The sequence below is a fragment of the Coregonus clupeaformis genome, chromosome 8 (assembly GCF_020615455.1).
Source record: "Coregonus clupeaformis isolate EN_2021a chromosome 8, ASM2061545v1, whole genome shotgun sequence".
NCBI classification, from domain to species: Eukaryota; Metazoa; Chordata; class Actinopteri; order Salmoniformes; family Salmonidae; genus Coregonus; species Coregonus clupeaformis.
Window position 1 is genome coordinate 8,843,683 of NC_059199.1, and position 20,243 is coordinate 8,863,925.

General features: G+C 47.3%; 1 protein-coding gene across 1 annotated transcript; it reads right to left on the minus strand.

The window, feature by feature from the left end:
* Positions 1–1,626: 1,626 nt before the first annotated feature.
* Positions 1,627–14,077, minus strand: fga (fibrinogen alpha chain). The gene is made up of 7 exons (XM_041882315.2): positions 13,971–14,077; positions 5,754–5,870; positions 5,404–5,587; positions 4,549–4,694; positions 4,170–4,366; positions 3,032–3,801; positions 1,627–2,424 (listed from the first exon to the last, which is right to left on the minus strand). The coding sequence occupies exons 1-7, from the start codon at positions 14,022–14,024 to the stop codon at positions 1,682–1,684; spliced, it is 2,211 nt and encodes a 736-aa protein (XP_041738249.2). The 5' UTR covers positions 14,025–14,077; the 3' UTR covers positions 1,627–1,681.
* Between the last annotated feature and the right edge of the window lie 6,166 nt (positions 14,078–20,243).

Genomic DNA, 20,243 nt, shown 5'->3' on the forward strand with positions numbered 1-20,243 from the left:
TCTCCCCTATCTATTAGTCTTTTTGGTGCCAAGATGGCGTCCATTGAAGTTCTAAATGTCAAACCAAGTTTGCCTGAACCCACTCCGATTAAGTCAAAACTCTCACTTAGTCATGCATTGATGTCAACGGGAGACTAATTCAAAATGTACCGGACGTTAGGACTTCCCTCAATAGGCCTAACTAAGATATTCAGCTTAATATATTCTCAATGTATATAATATTATATCCCAATTGTAAAGTGGTTATCCCACTGGCTATAGGGTGAATGCACCAATTTGTAGTCGCTCTGGATAAGAGCGTCTGCTAAATGACGTAAATGTGCCCTTGAGCAAGGCACTTAACCCTAATTGCTCCTGTAAGTCGCTCTGGATAAGAGCGTCTGCTAAATGACTAAAATGTAAAATGTAAATGTATATATATTCTTAATGTATAGGGCTATACAGGGTGGAATCTTTGGTTGATTTCACGTTGAATTCACGTTAGTTGACAACTCAACCAAATGTAAATCAAAAGTAGACGTTGAACTGACGTCTGTGCCCAGTGGGATGTGTTATTAATGCTGTAATTGATTTATGTTTACACTATAAAAGAGACATGTTACCTGCTAACTTTTGAATAGCTCTACTGTAGTAGTTTGAACAGTAAACTAAATACACACACACTGAATAAAGAAACATCTAATAACAATAATGAAAGACATTTAACAAAACATACAACCCAAACCACCAACTTGAAGTGAACACGTCTTTATTGTTTGAGCAGTAGATCGGTTTAGACGTTCTAACAGATGTTCTACTGTAGTTCTTAGAACCCCTTCTGTTCTTAGAACATTTATTTGAACACTAGCAGTAGCTTGGTTTAGACGTTCTAACAGATGTTCTACTGTAGTTCTTAGAACCCCTTCTGTTCTTAGAACATTTATTTGAACACTAGCAGTAGCTTGGTTTAGACGTTCTAACAGATGTTCTACTGTAGTTCTTAGAACCCCTTCTGTTCTTAGAACAGTTATTTGAACACTAGCAGTAGCTGGTTGGTTCAGAGGTTACCTGGTTGTTTGTTTTTACATTAACATTTCAGTACATTGACATAATTCACAGGGTCAGAAAAACAAAATGACATTTAATCATCTACTCACAGAATCAACAGTCAGCAATCGCTCTCTCTCTCTCCCTCTCTGTCCCTCTCCCTCCCTCCTTGTCCTCTCTCTCTCTCTCTCCCTCCCTCCCTCCCTCCTAGTCCTCTCTCTCTCCCTCCCTCCCTCCTTGTCCTCTCTCTCTCTCTCCCTCCTAGTCCTCTCTCTCCCTCCCTCCCTCCTAGTCCTCTCTCTCTCTCTCTCTCCCGTCCTCTCTCTCTCTCTCTCCCTCCTAGTCCTCTCTCTCTCTCCCTCTCTCCCTCCTTGTCCTCTCTCTCTCTCTCTCTCTCTCTCTCTCTCTCTCTCTCTCTCTCTCTCTCTCTCCTCTCTCTCTCTCTCTCTCTCTCTCTCTCTCTCTCTCTCTCTCTCTCTCTCTCTCTCTCTCTCTCTCTCTCTCTCTCTCTCTCTCTCTCTCTCTCTCTCTCTCTCTCTCTCTCTCTCTCTCTCTCTCTCTCCCCCTTCCCCCTTCTCTCTCCCCCCACCCTACCCCTATTCTACCCCCACTACTTCCCCTCTCCCTCCTCTCATCCTCTCCTTCCCTCCCTCTCTCAGACCATAGCGAGTGGTCGTATCTTCATTCGGGTGGTCTTCAGACTATAGTCAGCTGGTTTGTATGTCAACCACACTACTCCATTTTCTATCTCATATGGAACGTTTCTACCAGGATCATACTTCCCCCCTTTGTAGTACACTCCGTTTAAGTTTGCACTCTGACAGTTATTATACCACCAGCCACCACCGTACATCTCCGCACAGCTCTCCTCCCATCGGTCATTATCCTTATCGAAGGTACTAAACTTCATCCCCTGGTGGGAGAGGAACGACCCCAACCCCACACCGGGTGACCCTTGACTCCCCAAACTGGACTCCCCCTTGACTAAGGCGTCCCCCGCGTCACCCGTATACTCCGCCACAGTCAACTGATACGCGTCAGCCTCGGACCCCACTTTCACTGTGTACTCGGCGGTCGCCACCCCTCCCTCCCAGTCTTCTAGTTCCACCCTCAACATGCTCTCCTCCCGGGTCAGAAGATGGAGGTGTTTTAACCCCAGCCATACCTCCCCTTTACCCTGGCCGTCCACCCTTCCGAACCCCTTCTGGTAGTCTGCCCAGGACCGGTTGAAGCTAACCTCCCCATGCGTTCTCTGTTGGACCAGGGTCCAACCTCCTAGGAGCCCTTCCTGGTCGCAGTAAACCTCCACTGCCCCGTTCGGAGATGGGGGAGAGAGGTTAATTTTGTACAGGCCGCTCTTTTCCCCTGTGAGATGGTTCCGTTGGATGTCAGAGCAATCTGAAAGCAGATGGAGAGGCCACGGATTAGGAGGATCCAGGAAGAATGGAGAGACCGGAATTCAGTAGTGAATTTAGTATTGTCCTTTTCAGTGAATATAACTTATTGTTCTCCCCAATAGAACTACATGATTACACTTCTGTTTGTTATCCATTGAATATTTCATGAGCATTCAGTAATATGTATAGTACAGCATAGCTTATACAGTATCTCTGTAAAGTTTTATACAATTTGTTAAATTTTTTGGGCCACAAACACATCATATGAGCAATGGCTGAACTACCTTACAAATCTTTGTTAATTAGGCTACTGTTTCATCAGATTCTGAAAGTTAATTTTACAATCTAGTCTTTGCTTTGAGCTATGACAAAAATAGCAATGTTTCACTTCTGACTGCTAGCTAAGAAGCTAAAAGCTGCTGGCTAAAACGCTAACCTCTAACTGCTGCTAGTGTAAGGTGCTAATTGCTAATGGCAGTTTGGCTAAGGTGCTAATGGAGGCTAGGCTAACATGCTAATTGCTAACGGCTGCTAGGCTAAGATGCTAACAGCGGCTAACAGCGGCTAGCTAGGTCAACTGCTGGGCGGTTACTCCAGGTCAGATGTACCTTTTCCCACATAATCCGCCTGCCGCTCACTCCGGACGCTAGTCTTCACACTGCGGGCGTGGAAATCCGGGACGTCGTCTTCCTCGTTCCCACGCAGGAACGCTCCGAGATCCATTCCGAATGGATCACCTCCGAAACTGCCGCCAGTGCCGCCGGTCTTGGTGCTGGTCAGGATGCTACTGCCTCCCTTGGTGCCGCCACGGCTCGTGGTTTTGGTGAACGAGGAGGAAGAGGAGGATGAGGAAGAGGTGGAGGTGAGGGATGGGAAGAAGCCGCCTGTCCCTCCTCCTCCGCCACCGAGCTTCAGCGCCTCACAGCCGGGTCCGCCCGATACTTCCTCGATGCGCTCCACTGGCCCATCCATCGTATATACTATCGTTTTCCTCATTGTCTTGGTACAGCTCGACGTCTGAGTGGTCTGGTGACCAGTAGTGGCGAAATCTCCGCCTCCAAGATTTCCCACCCCACCACCGAATCCACCCATCCCCTTAAAGAAGTCCCCGACTCCATCCCCCCTCGTCTCCCCACCACCACCCAGCTCCGTGATCGTTTTCCTCTGCCCGTCCTTCGTCCCCGACCCCGATCCCGTCGACAAACCCGATGACGATGAAGACCCTGAAGTCGAAGGCTTGAAGTGCGTACCCGGGACCTTGCTGGCAGTGGCGGCAGACGACGCGCTGGGCCCCTGGTTCTCCAAGGTCAGCTTCACGGTCCGGACCTCCGGGAAGAAATCCTGCTTCTGCTCCTCAGCCAGGCCGGACTTGTACTTGCTGAGAGTGGGGGGTGGAGAGAAGGGTACGGGGGGAGGAGAAGAGGAGATTAGAAGGGAGGGGGGAGGAGATGGAGGGGGAGAAGGGAGGGGGGAGGAGATGGAGGGGGGAGAAGGGAGGGGGGAGGAGATGGAAGGGGAGAAGGGAGGGGGGAGAGGAGAGTTGGGGGGGAGAGAAGGGTACGGGGGGAGGAGAAGAGGAGATTAGAAGGGAGGGGGGAGGAGATGGAGGGGGAGAAGGGAGGGGGGAGGAGATGGAGAAGGGAGAAGGGAGGGGGGAGGAGATGGAAGGGGAGAAGGGAGGGGGGAGGAGAGTTGGGGGGGAGAAGAAAAAGAAAGCAGCATCTTCCTCCTTCTCCTCCTCCTCACCTGTCGACCACGACGTCTTTAAGCGGGCGGCTCTTCATGACGTGCAGCGAGCCGATGGTCTCGACAGACTGAACGCTGTGGGCTTCCAGCTGGTCCATCTGCTTGTCCAGGGCCATGTAAGATTCTTTCTCAATGGAGAACTCAGCATAGCCCTTACAAGATCCCTTACAGGAGCGCAGCTTGATGTCAATGTCCACCTGGAGGAAGGAGATGGTGGGGGGGAGGAGATGAGAAGGGGGGGAGAAAGGAGGTCAATAAAAAAGTGTTTTTCAGCACTCTTCCTCCTATCACCATGTCTTCATATAACTCTAGAAGCTGGTCTCTGAACCTGGTCTTCATCACCATCATCATCATCATCAATCTGAAATCTTAATCTCACCTCCAGTCTCTGCATGTCTATAACCTGTTCTTTGATGCTGGTCTTCAGAGCGTTGAGGATCCTCAGCTGGCGGTCTATCTTAATCTTGATGTCAACGATCCTCTGACGGAGACGCTCTGCCAGGTCATAGAAGCTGTTGTCATTACCTGGGACAGAGGGGAGGAATGGTTAGCATCTATGCAGAGAGGTAGATACATTGATAGAAAGAGATGTGAGAGAGAGCTAGAGAGAGAGAGCTAGAGAGAGCTAGAGAGAGAGAGAGAGAGAGAGAGAGAGAGAGATAGATTAGATAGATAGATAGATAGATAGATAGATAGATAGATAGATAGATAGATAGATAGATAGATAGATAGATAGATAGATAGATAGATAGATAGATAGATAGATAGATAGATAGATAGATAGATAGATAGATAGATAGATAGATAGATAGATAGATAGATAGATAGATAGAAAAGCGAGAGACAGAGAGAGAGACCCTCTGACGCAGGCATTCAGCATGGTTGTAGAAAGAGAGAGAGAGAGAAAGAGCGAGAGAGAGAGGAGAGAGAGAGAGAGAGAGAGAGAGAGAGAGAGAGAGAGAGAGAGAGAGAGAGAAAGAAGGAGAGGGAGAGAGAGAAAGAGAGAGAGAGAAAGAGAGAGTGAGAAGAGGGAGAGAGAGAGGGAGAGAGAGAGAAAAAGATAAAAAGAGAATGTCAGCCTTTGAGAGAGAACCAAAACAAGACATAAAAAAAATAAAAAGAATAGCTGACCGTTCACCCCTCCAATCAATCAATCAATCAATCAATCAATCAATCAATCAATCAATCAATCAATCAATCAATCAATCAATCAATCACTATGATCCCATCTCACCTGCATTGGAGGTGAGTTTCTCCTTGAGGTAGTCATAGGTCTGTTTGGAAGCCTGGTCGGCAGAGCGGTGTTTGGCTCTGCTCTGGTCTAGGAGCTGCCTAATCTTCACTATCTTCTTCAGCAGGGAATGGTCTGCCTTGTCTAACAGACCCTGGATACGACAGCCTGACGGGCACTTAGGACCCTGGGGAGTAGGAGGAGGAAGAAGAGGAGAGAAGATGAGATGAGGGGGGGGAGGGGAGAAGAGGGGAGGAGTTATAGTACAGGACATAGACAGAAGGTTTGTATATATCTAAAAGTGTCTTTCTATTTGAAAGTCATCCTATAAGTGAAGAGAAACAGTGATTTACCCAGTCATCATCTGAGCAGAAAGGCCAGTTCTTCTCTGTGGCACATTTATCAGCCTTGTAGCCATGTTCTACTGGCCTGGCTCCACGAGGGTTCAATATGGTCGCTATGTCCTCAGCCTGAGAGAGAGTGAGAGAGAGATGGGTGAGGAGAGAGAGAGAGGGAGAGAGAGAGAGAGAGAGAGAGAGAGAGAGAGAGAGAGAGAGAGAGAGAGAGAGAGACAGAGATAGAGAGAGAGAGAGACAGAGAGAGACAGAGAGAGAGAGAGAGAGAGAGCGAGAGAGATTTAAAGCAATAAGAATAAAACAACAACAAATGTGTGTTAACATATTTAAGATAAAAAATACTGAACTCATAATCTTTGTCACTGTATAGTTCAACTTGTGCTTAAAGCCTCCTAGTCCATATCTACATGCCCCAGAAACCACTTATACTCAATATTTCACATGGAATACATTATATAAAATATAATCAACTACATATCAACTAGATGAACCCAGAGGATAAGACAAAGCTTTAATTTAAACACATATTATATATAGTACTGTACAATGTACAGTATTCAGACTCCTTGACTTTTTTCACATTTTGTTACGTTACAGCCTTATTCTAAAATGGATTAAATATATTCCTCAGCAATTTACACACATACCCCATAATGACAAAACAAAAACAGGTTTTTACAAATGTTTACACATTCAAAAACAGAAATACATTATTTACATAAGTATTCAGACCCTTCGCTATGAGACTCGAAATTGAGCTCAGGTGCATCCTGTTCTCATAGATCATCCGTGAGATGTTTCTACAATTTGATTGGAGTCCACCTGTGGTCAATCCAATTGATTGGACATGATTTGGAAAGGCACACACCTGTCTATATAAGGTCCCACAGTTGACAGTGCATGTCAGAGCAAAAACCAAGCCATGAGGTCGAAGGAATTGTCTGTAGAACTCTGAGACAGGATTGTGTCGAGGTACAGATCTGGGGAAGGGTACCACAACATTTCTGCAGCATTGAAGGTCCCCAAGAACACAGTGGGGGGGGGGTATGGGATGTACCGCAGTAATTATTTGCTAGGATAATACAGTGGGGAAAAAAAGTCAGCCACCAATTGTGCAAGTTCTCCCACTTAAAAAGATGAGAGAGGCCTGTAATTTTCATCATAGGTACACGTCAACTATGACAGACAAAATTATATATTTTTTTTCCAGAAAATCACATTGTAGGATTTTTAATGAATTTATTTGCAAATTATGGTGGAAAATAAGTATTTGGTCAATAACAAAAGTTTCTCAATACTTTGTTATATACCCTTTGTTGGCAATGACACAGGTCAAACGTTTTCTGTAAGTCTTCACAAGGTTTTCACACACTGTTGCTGGTATTTTGGCCCATTCCTCCATGCAGATCTCCTCTAGAGCAGTGATGTTTTGGGGCTGTCGCTGGGCAACACGGACTTTCAACTCCCTCCAAAGATTTTCTATGGGGTTGAGATCTGGAGACTGGCTAGGCCACTCCAGGACCTTGAAATGCTTCTTACGAAGCCACTCCTTCGTTGCCCGGGCGGTGTGTTTGGGATCATTGTCATGCAGAAAGACCCAGCCACGTTTCCTCTTCAATGCCCTTGCTGATGGAAGGAGGTTTTCCCTCAAAATCTCACGATACATGGCCCCATTCATTCTTTCCTTTACACGGATCAGTCGTCCTGGTCCCTTTGCAGAAAAACAGCCCCAAAGCATGATGTTTCCACCCCCATGCTTCACAGTAGGTATGGTGTTCTTTGGATGCAACTCAGCATTCTTTGTCCTCCAAACACGACGAGTTGAGTTTTTACCAAAAAGTTCTATTTTGGTTTCATCTGACCATATGACATTCTCCCAATCCTCTTCTGGATCATCCAAATGCACTCTAGCAAACTTCAGACGGGCCTGGACATGTACTGGCTTAAGCAGGGGGACACGTCTGGCACTGCAGGATTTGAGTCCCTGGCGGCGTAGTGTGTTACTTATGGTAGGCTTTGTTACTTTGGTCCCAGCTCTCTGCAGGTCATTCACTAGGTCCCCCCGTGTGGTTCTGGGATTTTTGCTCACCGTTCTTGTGGGGTGAGATCTTGTGTGGAGCCCCAGATCGAGGGAGATTATCAGTGGTCTTGTATGTCTTCCATTTCCTAATAATTGCTCCCACAGTTGATTTCTTCAAACCAAGCTGCTTACTTATTGCAGATTCAGTCTTCCCAGCCTGGTGCAGGTCTACAATTTTGTTTCTGGTGTCCTTTGACAGCTCTTTGGTCTTGGCCATAGTGGAGTTTGGAGTGTGACTGTTTGAGGTTGTGGATAGGTGTCTTTTATACTGATAACAATTTCAAAAAGGTGCCATTAATACAGGTAACGAGTGGAGGACAGAGGAGCCTCTTAAAGAAGAAGTTACAGGTCTGTGAGAGCCAGAAATATTGCTTGTTTGTAGGTGACCAAATACTTATTTTCCACCATAATTTGCAAATAAATTCATAAAAAATCCTACAATGTGATTTTCTGGATTTCTTTTCTCAATTTGTCTGTCATAGTTGACGTGTACCTATGATGAAAATTACAGGCCTCTCTCATCTTTTTAAGTGGGAGAACTTGCACAATTGGTGGCTGACTAAATACTTTTTTCCCCACTGTACATTGGAGATAATATAAGGCAAGTATTGGAAACAATAGAACATTATGGAAAATCAGAGAAACCAGGCCTGCTATTCATAGCAGACTTCGAAAAGGCATTTGATAAAGTACGACTTGGGTTTATATATAAATGCCTGGAGCATTTCAATTTTGGAGAATCTCTTATAAAATGAGTCAAAATCATATATAGTAACCCTAGGTGTAAAATAGTAAATAATGGCTATTTCTCAGAAAGTTTTAAACTGTCAAGAGGAGTGAAACAAGGTTGTCCACTATCGGCATTTCTATTTATTGTGGCCATCGAGATGTTGGATCTGATTTTAATAGCTAACAATAAAATCAGGGGATTAGAAATCCAGGGCTTAAAAACAAAGGTGTCATTGTACGCTGATGATTCATGTTTTCTTTTAAATCCACAACTAGAATCACTCCACAGCCTCATAGAGGATCTAGATACATGTTCTAACCTCTCTGGATTACAACCAAATTATGACAAATGTACTATATTACGTATTGGATCAATAAAAAATAAAACATTTACATTGCCATGTAGTTTACCAATAAAATGGTCTGATGGTGATGTGGCTATACTCGGAATACATATCCCAAAGGAAATAAATGATCTCATTTTGTCACGTTCGTTGAAGGACGGGTCAGACCAAGGCACAGCGTGAAATGCATACATGTTTATAATAAAGAATAAACACTTGAACAAAAACAACAAAACAACGTAACGTGAAGTCCTCAGGCTAAACACAAAACAAGCCTCTACACGGAACAAGATCCCACAACAACTGATTGCCAACAGGCTACCTAAGTATGATCCCCAATCAGAGACAACGAGCGACAGCTGCCTCTGATTGGGAATCACACCCGGCCAAACATAGAAACACCCAACATAGAATGCAAACATAGAAATACTAACATATATATCCACACCCTGACTCAACAAACTAGAGTCCCATAAATCAGGGCGTGACAGTACCCCCCCCCCCCAAAGGTGCGGACTCCGACCGCACAAACCTGACATAACAGGGTAGGGTCCGGGTGGGCATTCCACAATACACCAAGCCCTGTCTGGACCCTGGCGTGGGAGACCTCGAACCTGGAGAAGGGCTGACGTCTGGGCCTGGACTGGAGCCGCTGACCGGAGCTGGACTAGGCACCGGTGGAGCGGACTGCTCTAGCTCTGGAGTGGAGCAGCTGACCGGAGCTGGATCAGGCATCGGTGGAACGGGCACGGGCCGTGCCGGACTGGACACACGCACCACTGGTCTGGTGCGAGGAGCAGGCACGGGCCGGACCGGACTGGGAACACGCACCCCTGGTCTGGTGCGAGGAGCAGGAACGGGCCGGGCCGGACTGGCGACACGCACCACTGGCTTGGTGCGGGGAGCAGGTACGGAGAGCTGGCACAACCCGTCCTGGTTGGATGCCCATTTTCGCACGGCACGTGCGTGGCGCTAGCACAGGATGCACTGGACTGTGCTGGCACACTGGCGACACAGTGCGTAGCTCCGCATAACATGGAGCCTGCACGGTCACACGCTTCTTAGTTGGGGCTGCTTCTCGGGCTTTCGTCGTGACCGCGTCCTCTTGGGTCGCCGTTTCTTCTCTCCTGCCTGGGCTTCCTCCTTTGCCCGCTATCGGCTACTCTCTCCTTCTCCACCCTCATCCCTTTCAGGGCCTCCATCTAATTGGCCAGATCCTCTCTTATCTCCCCCCAAGTCCATGATCTCTGCTCCACTACCTGTGTCCAAGGTGTCTGCTGCTCCTGGGCACGCTGCTTGGTCTGTGTTTGGTGGGTTCTTCTGTCACGCTCGGTGAAGTACGGGTCAGACCAGGGCGCAGCGTGAAATGCATACATGTTTATTATAAAGATAAACACACGAACAAAACAACGTAACGTGACGTCCTCAGGCTAAATACAAGCCTCTACACGGAACAAGATCCCACAACTAATGAGTGCCAACAGGCTACTTAAGTATGATCCCCAATCAGAGACAACGAGCGACAGCTGCCTCTGATTGGGAATCACACCCGGCCAAACATAGAAACACCCAACCTAGAATGAGAACATAGAAAATACAACATAGAACTCCACACCATGACTCAACATACTAGAGTCCCATAAGTCAGGGCGTGACACACTTCAATAAATTATAATAGAAAGTTAGCAAAAATAGATAAGATCTTGCTACCATGGAAAGGTGGGTGCCTGTCAATTTGTGGAAAAATCACCCTGATTAACTCTTTAGTATTATCCCAGTTTACCTATTTGCTTATGGTCTTGCCTATGCCTAGCGAACAGTTTTTTAAATGATATGAGAAAAAAATATAAAATTTTATTTGGAACGGCAAGCCAGACAAAATTAAACGGGCCTATTTATATAATGAATATGAATTCGGAGGACAGAAATTATTAAATATTAAAGCATTAGACCTATCACTAAAAGCTTCAGTCATACAAAAGTTATACTTAAATTTGAACTGGTTCTCTAGCAAATTAGTAAGATTGTCTCACCCTTATGTTCAAGAATGGCCTTTTTCCCTTTATTCAGATTACAACCTCTCACTGTCAGTGATATGAAAAGGAAATCATCTCCCAGATACCACTATTTCTAAAACAAGCCATAGAAAGTTGGTTGCAATTTCAATTTAATCCTCCAGAAACTACAGAACAAATAATGCAACAAATATTGTGGTTAAATTCAAATATACTAATTGACAAAAAAACGTTATTTTTTGACAAAATTTTTAAAAAAGGTATAATCTTCGTAAATGATATCATCGGTAGGACTGGTGGAGTTATGTCGCACATGCAGCTAACAAAAACATATGGAAATGTCTGCTCTACCCAAAATTACAACCAAATAATTGCAGCATTACCGCAAAAATGGAAGAGGAAAGTGGAAGGGGGAGAAAGTAAGGAACTTGTCTGTCGGCCTTGCATTAAAGAACATAATTGGTTAAGGAAAATTGTGATAAATAAAAAATTATATCAGTTTCATTTAAGGACCAAAGGATTGACAGCCGTCCCATATAGATTGCAAAATAGTTGACGTACCGATCCCATGGCATAGTGTTTATGAACTGATACGCAAAACGACACCAGATTCAAAACTTAGAATCTTTCAATTTAAATTATTATTGCTACCAATAGAATGTTATTTATATGGGGGATACAATCTTCCCAGCAGATTTTGCTGTGAAGAGACAGAATCATGAGATCATTTGTTTTGGTACTGTCCATTTGTAGCTTGTTTTTGGACACAGGTCCAGGAATGGCTAAAGGATTGCAATATTTACCTGGAGCTAACCCTGCAGATAGCACTACTGGGTGATCTGAAAAGTCATAGTCAATCGATCAATAACATAATAATACTATTAGCAAAAATGTTTATTTTTAATTCTTTCACAATCTGTAGAAACAATGAGAATAGAAAGGTTCAGAACTTTTGTAAGACATCACAGTACAGTTGAAATATATATGGCAAATAGAAATCCTATATGGATGGTGTTAAGAGACAGATGGGAGGTGTTGAATGGAGTTGAAGGATGGGACTAATAACAACTAACAACAACTAATAACAAGATAACTAATAATGTAAAGCATACTGTGTCCATAATAAGTGTATGGGTTGTAGGTTGGGAGCTTTTGTGAAAGAGCACAGTTAGAAAGATATGGCATATAGAAGCAAACCGGATGGACATCATGAAAATGATCGGAGAGGTTGAGAGTAGAAGAAGTTCAGGAGAAAGAACAAACAAAATGTAATTATTGTAAAATTGACTGTGTCCATAAAATGTAGATAGTGGGTAAAACATAAAAAATAAAAATGATGGACTGTCATTTCTCTTTGCTTATTTGAGGTGTTCTTGCCATAATATGGACTTGGTCTTTTACCAAATAGGGCTATCTTCTGTATACCACCCCTACCTTGTCCCACTGGTCACTGGCCTACACACAATACCCCATAATGTCAAAGTGGAATTATGGTTTTTGAAATTTTTACAAATGTATTAAAAATGAAAAGCTTAAATTTCTTGAGTCAATAAGTATTGAACCCCTTTGTTATGGCAAGCATAAATACGTAAAATCTTTCTTAACAAGTCACATAATAAGTTGCATGGAATCACTCTGTGTGCAATAATAGTGTTTAACATGATTTTTGAATGACTACCTCATTCTGTACCCCACACATACAATTATTTGTAAGATCCCTCAGTCGAGCAGTGAGGTTTTCCAATGTCTCGCAAAGAAGGGCACCTATTGGTAGTTGGGTAAAAATTAAAAAGCAGACATTGAATATCCCTTTGACCATGGTGAAGTTATTAATTACACTTGGTTTGGTGTATCAACACACCCAGTCACTACAAAGATACAGGTGTCCTTCCTAACTCAGTTGCTGGAGAGGAAGGAAACCGCTCAGGGATTTCACCATGAGGCCAATGGTGACTTTAAAACAGTTACAGAGTTGAATGGCTGTGATAGGAGAAAACTGAGGATGGATCAACAACATTGTAGTTACTCCACAATACTAACCTAAATGACAGAGTGAAAAGAAGGAAGCCTGTACAGAATACAAGTATTCTACAAACATGCATCCTTTTTGCAACAAGGCACTAAAGTAATACTGCAAGAAATGTGACAAATCAATTCACTTTTTGTCCTGAATACAAAGTGTTATGTTTGGGGCAAATCCAATCCAACACATTACTGAGTACCGCTCTCCATATTTTCAAGCATAGTGGTGGCTGCATCATGTTATGTGTATGCTTGTCATCTTTAAGGACTGTTTATCAGGATAAAAAATAAATGGAATGGAGCTAAGCACAGGCAAAATCCTAATACTAAAGAATAATGGGCAAATGTTGCACAATCCAGGTGTGGAAAGCTCTTAGAAATAATAATAATAATAATAATAATAATAATAATAATAATAATAAGCCATTTAGCAGACGCTTTTATCCAAAGCGACTTACAGTCATGTGTGCATACATTTTTTACGTATGGGGTGGTCCCGGGGATCGAACCCACTACCCTGGCGTTACAAGCACCATGCTCTACCAATTGAGCTACAGAGGATCACATAAACTTACCCAGAAAGCTGCCAAAGGTGCCTCTACAAAGTATTGGCTCAGGGGTGTGAATACTTATGTAAATGAGATATTTCTGTATTTCATTTTCAATAAATGTGCAAAGATTTCTAAAAACGTGTTTTCACTATTGTCATTACGGGGTACTGTGTAAGATGGGTGAGAGAAACAAATCTATTGAATCCATTTTTAAATTCAGGCTGTAACGCAACACAATGTGGAATAAGTCAAGGGGTATGAATACTTTCTGAAGGCGCTGTATATTTAAAAAAAAACATATTTCCAAAAAGGCATCTGACAAATAAATCAGAAAATGCAATGTAAATGAATATATATGTTATCTAGAAAAAGTGCTAAAGAAATCCTATCTATTATTATTGTTATTATTAAATAAAGTATTATTACACCTATTAAATTACAATGATAAATAATGAATCAATATGTTATCGTACCCAAGTGGAGGCGAGGACAGCCAGGTAGAAGCAGAGAATATGTAGCAGCTTCATGTCTCTCTGTGTGGTGGTCCGTCTAGAATACTGTTCCCCCGGCCTCGGAGCGTCTATATATATATATGACTATACCTGATGACAAACCCTATTAGTCCCAAATGGCACCCTATATAGTGCACTACTTTTGACCAGACCCAGTAGGGCCCTGGTCTAAAGTAGTGCACTATATAGGGAATAGGGTGCCATTTGGGACTCATCCTCAGAGTTAGTCACTGATTGTCTAGAGAGCAGTCACTCAGAATGTAGCAACCATCGGGGGGTTTCGTAACTGATTGATTAAACACACAGGTTGGGATACTTCTCATTCCAGAAAGGTTGTGTCTGGGACCATAATTATTAAGCATCTGAGAGTAGTAGGGCTGATCTAGGATCATAGGACCAACCCCCACCTCCCTGTCCATCTGTAGGGCTGATCAGGGATCATAGGACCAACCCCCACCTCCCTGTCCATCTGTAGGGCTGATCAGGGATCATAGGACCAACCCCCACCTCCCTGTCCATCTGTAGGGCTGATCAGGGATCATAGGACCAATCCCCACCTCCCTGTCCATCTGTAGGGCTGATCAGGGATCATAGGACCAACCCCCACCTCCCTGTCCATCTGTAGGGCTGATCAGGGATCATAGGACCAACCCCCACCTCCCTGTCCATCTGTAGGGCTGATCAGGGATCATAGGACCAACCCCCACCTCCCTGTCCATCTGTAGGGCTGATCAGGGATCATAGGACCAACCCCCACCTCCCTGTCCATCTGTAGGGCTGATCAGGGATCATAGGACCAACCCCCACCTCCCTGTCCATCTGTAGGGCTGATCAGGGATCATAGGACCAACCCCCCACCTCCCTGTCCATCTGTAGGGCTGATCAGGGATCATAGGACCAACCCCCACCTCCCTGTCCATCTGTAGGGCTGATCAGGGATCATAGGACCAACCCCCACCTCCCTGTCCATCTGTAGGGCTGATCAGGGATCATAGGACCAACCCCCACCTCCCTGTCCATCTGTAGGGCTGATCTAGGGTCATAGGACCAACCCCCACCTCCCTGTCCATCTGTAGGGCTGATCAGGGATCATAGGACTAACCCCCACCTCCCTGTCCATCTGTAGGGCTGATCAGGGATCATAGGACCAACCCCCACCTCCCTGTCCATCTGTAGGGCTGATCAGGGATCATAGGACCAACCCCCACCTCCCTGTCCATCTGTAGGGCTGATCAGGGATCATAGGACCAACCCCCACCTCCCTGTCCATCTGTAGGGCTGATCAGGGATCATAGGACCAACCCCCACCTCCCTGTCCATCTGTAGGGCTGATCAGGGATCATAGGACCAATCCCCACCTCCCTGTCCATCTGTAGGGCTGATCAGGGATCATAGGACCAACCCCCACCTCCCTGTCCATCTGTAGGGCTGATCAGGGATCATAGGACCAACCCCCCACCTCCCTGTCCATCTGTAGGGCTGATCAGGGATCATAGGACCAACCCCCACCTCCCTGTCCATCTGTAGGGCTGATCAGGGATCATAGGACCAACCCCCACCTCCCTGTCCATCTGTAGGGCTGATCAGGGATCATAGGACCAACCCCCACCTCCCTGTCCATCTGTAGGGCTGATCAGGGATCATAGGACCAACCCCCACCTCCCTGTCCATCTGTAGGGCTGATCAGGGATCATAGGACCAACCCCCACCTCCCTGTCCATCTGTAGGGCTGATCAGGGATCATAGGACCAACCCCCACCTCCCTGTCCATCTGTAGGGCTGATCAGGGATCATAGGACTAACCCCCACCTCCCTGTCCATCTGTAGGGCTGATCTAGGATCATAGGACCAACCCCCACCTCCCCTGTCCATCTGTAGGGCTGATCAGGGATCATAGGACCAACCCCCACCTCCCTGTCCATCTGTAGGGCTGATCAGGGATCATAGGACCAACCCCCACCTCCCTGTCCATCTGTAGGGCTGATCAGGGATCATAGGACCAACCCCCCACCTCCCTGTCCATCTGTAGGGCTGATCTAGGATCATAGGACCAACCACCACCTCCCTGTCCATCTGTAGGGCTGATCAGGGATCATAGGACCAACCCCCACCTCCCTGTCCATCTGTAGGGCTGATCAGGGATCATAGGACCAACCCCCACCTCCCTGTCCATCTGTAGGGCTGATCAGGGATCATAGGACCAACCCCCACCTCCCTGTCCATCTGTAGGGCTGATCTAGGATCATAGGACCAACCCCCACCTCCCTGTCCATCTGTAGGGCTGATCAGGGATCATAGGACCAACCCCCACCTCCCTGTCCATCTGTAGGGCTGATCAGGGATCATAGGACCAACCCCCACCTCCCTGTCCATCTGTAGGGCTGATCAGGGATCATAGGACCAACCCCCACCTCCCTGTCCATCTGTAGGGCTGATCAGGGATCATAGGACCAACCCCCACCTCCCTGTCCATCTGTAGGGCTGATCAGGGATCATAGGACCAACCCCCACCTCCCTGTCCATCTGTAGGGCTGATCTAGGATCATAGGACCAACCCCACCTCCCTGTCCATCTGTAGGGCTGATCAGGGATCATAGGACCGCCCCCCACCTCCCTGTCCATCTGTAGGGCTGATCAGGGATCATAGGACCAACCCCCACCTCCCTTTCCATCTGTAGGGCTGATCAGGGATCATAGGACCAACCCCCACCTCCCTGTCCATCTGTAGGGCTGATCAGGGATCATAGGACCAACCCCCACCTCCCTGTCCATCTGTAGGGCTGATCAGGGATCATAGGACCAACCCCCACCTCCCTGTCCATCTGTAGGGCTGATCAGGGATCATAGGACCAACCCCCACCTCCCTGTCCATCTGTAGGGCTGATCAGGGATCATAGGACCAACCCCCACCTCCCTGTCCATCTGTAGGGCTGATCAGGGGATCATAGGACCAACCCCCACCTCCCTGTCCATCTGTATGGCTGATCAGGGATCATAGGACCAACCCCCACCTCCCTGTCCATCTGTAGGGCTGATCAGGGATCATAGGACCAACCCCCACCTCCCTGTCCATCTGTAGGGCTGATCAGGGATCATAGGACTAACCCCCACCTCCCTGTCCATCTGTAGGGCTGATCAGGGATCATAGGACCAACCCCCACCTCCCTGTCCATCTGTAGGGCTGATCAGGGATCATAGGACCAACCCCCACCTCCCTGTCCATCTGTAGGGCTGATCAGGGATCATAGGACCAACCCCCACCTCCCTGTCCATCTGTAGGGCTGATCTGGGATCATAGGACCAACCCCCACCTCCCTGTCCATCTGTAGGGCTGATCAGGGATCATAGGACCAATCCCCACCTCCCTGTCCATCTGTAGGGCTGATCAGGGATCATAGGACCAACCCCCACCTCCCTGTCCATCTGTAGGGCTGATCTAGGATCATAGGACCAACCCCCACCTCCCTGTCCATCTGTAGGGCTGATCAGGGATCATAGGACCAACCCCCACCTCCCTGTCCATCTGTAGGGCTGATCAGGGATCATAGGACCAACCCCCACCTCCCTGTCCATCTGTAGGGCTGATCAGGGATCATAGGACCAACCCCCACCTCCTGATCAGACTGGATAGCTGTGAGGAGTAGAGGCTTGATATGGTTCCTGATCAGACTGGGTAGCTGTGAGGAGTAGAGGCTTGATATGGTTCCTGATCAGGCTGGGTAGCCATGAGGACTGGAGGCTTGATATGGTCCCTGATCAGGCTGGGTAGCCATGAGGACTGGAGGCTTGATATGGTCCCTGATCAGGCTGGGTAGCCATGAGGACTGGAGGCTTGATATGGTTCCTGATCAGGCTGGGTAGCCATGAGGACTAGAGGCTTGATATGGTTCCTGATCAGACTGGATAGCTGTAAGGAGTAGAGGCTTGATATGGTTCCTGATCAGGCTGGGTAGCCATGAGGACTGGAGGCTTGATATGGTTCCTGATCAGGCTGGGTAGCCATGAGGACTGGAGGCTTGATATGGTTCCTGATCAGGCTGGGTAGCCATGAGGACTGGAGGCTTGATATGGTTCCTGATCAGGCTGGGTAGCCATGAGGACTGGAGGCTTGATATGGTTCCTGATCAGGCTGGGTAGCCATGAGGACTGGAGGCTTGATATGGTTCCTGATCAGGCTGGGTAGCCATGAGGACTGGAGGCTTGATATGGTTCCTGATCAGGCTGGGTAGCCGTGAGGACTGGAGGCTTGATATGGTTCCTGATCAGGCTGGGTAGCCATGAGGACTGGAGGCTTGATATGGTTCCTGATCAGGCTGGGTAGCCATGAGGACTGGAGGCTTGATATGGTCCCTGATCAGGCTGGGTAGCCATGAGGACTGGAGGCTTGATATGGTTCCTGATCAGGCTGGGTAGCCATGAGGACTGGAGGCTTGATATGGTCCCTGATCAGGCTGGGTAGCCATGAGGACTGGAGGCTTGATATGGTTCCTGATCAGGCTGGGTAGCCATGAGGACTGGAGGCTTGATATGGTCCCTGATCAGGCTGGGTAGCCATGAGGACTGGAGGCTTGATATGGTCCCTGATCAGGCTGGGTAGCCATGAGGACTGGAGGCTTGATATGGTCCCTGATCAGGCTGGGTAGCCATGAGGACTGGAGGCTTGATATGGTCCCTGATCAGGCTGGGTAGCCATGAGGACTGGAGGCTTGATATGGTTCCTGATCAGACTGGGTAGCCATGAGGACTGGAGGCTTGATATGGTCCCTGATCAGGCTGGGTAGCCATGAGGACTGGAGGCTTGATATGGTCCCTGATCAGGCTGGGTAGCCGTGAGGACTGGAGGCTTGATATGGTCCCTGATCAGGCTGGGTAGCCATGAGGACTGGAGGCTTGATATGGTTCCTGATCAGGCTGGGTAGCCATGAGGACTGGAGGCTTGATATGGTCCCTGATCAGGCTGGGTAGCCATGAGGACTGGAGGCTTGATATGGTTCCTGATCAGGCTGGGTAGCCATGAGGACTGGAGGCTTGATATGGTCCCTGATCAGGCTGGGTAGCCATGAGGACTGGAGGCTTGATATGGTTCCTGATCAGGCTGGGTAGCCATGAGGACTGGAGGCTTGATATGGTCCCTGATCAGGCTGGGTAGCCATGAGGACTGGAGGCTTGATATGGTCCCTGATCAGGCTGGGTAGCCATGAGGACTGGAGGCTTGATATGGTCCCTGATCAGGCTGGGCAGCCATGAGGACTGGAGGCTTGATATGGTTCCTGATCAGGCTGGGTAGCCATGAGGACTGGAGGCTTGATATGGTCCCTGATCAGGCTGGGTAGCCATGAGGACTGGAGGCTTGATATGGTTCCTGATCAGGCTGGGTAGCCATGAGGACTGGAGGCTTGATATGGTCCCTGATCAGGCTGGGTAGCCATGAGGACTGGAGGCTTGATATGGTCCCTGATCAGGCTGGGTAGCCATGAGGACTGGAGGCTTGATATGGTCCCTGATCAGGCTGGGTAGCCATGAGGACTGGAGGCTTGATATGGTTCCTGATCAGGCTGGGTAGCCATGAGGACTGGAGGCTTGATATGGTCCCTGATCAGGCTGGGTAGCCATGAGGACTGGAGGCTTGATATGGTCCCTGATCAGGCTGGGTAGCCATGAGGACTGGAGGCTTGATATGGTTCCTGATCAGGCTGGGTAGCCATGAGGACTAGAGGCTTGATATGGTTCCTGATCAGACTGGATAGCTGTAAGGAGTAGAGGCTTGATATGGTTCTTGATCAGGCTGGGTAGCCATGAGGACTGGAGGCTTGATATGGTTCCTGATCAGGCTGGGTAGCCATGAGGACTGGAGGCTTGATATGGTTCCTGATCAGGCTGGGTAGCCATGAGGACTGGAGGCTTGATATGGTTCCTGATCAGGCTGGGTAGCCATGAGGACTGGAGGCTTGATATGGTTCCTGATCAGGCTGGGTAGCCATGAGGACTGGAGGCTTGATATGGTTCCTGATCAGGCTGGGTAGCCATGAGGACTGGAGGCTTGATATGGTTCCTGATCAGGCTGGGTAGCCATGAGGACTGGAGGCTTGATATGGTCCCTGATCAGACTGGGTGGCTGTAAGGAGTAGAGGCTTGATATGGTCCCTGATCAGACTGGGTGGCTGTAAGGAGTAGAGGCTTGATATGGTTCCTGATCAGACTGGATAGCTGTAAGGAGTAGAGGCTTGATATGGT

Bases quoted from the DNA above. Each gene is read 5' to 3' on its own strand.
- fga (XM_041882315.2), bottom strand. From the start codon at position 14,024: ATGAAGCTGCTACATATTCTCTGCTTCTACCTGGCTGTCCTCGCCTCC. The intron at 5,588-5,753 runs GTAAATCACTGT...CCTACTCCCCAG, and splicing joins TCTGCTCAGATGATGACTGG to GGTCCTAAGTGCCCGTCAGG. The intron at 4,367-4,548 runs GTGAGATTAAGA...TCCTTCCTCCAG, and splicing joins TAGACATGCAGAGACTGGAG to GTGGACATTGACATCAAGCT.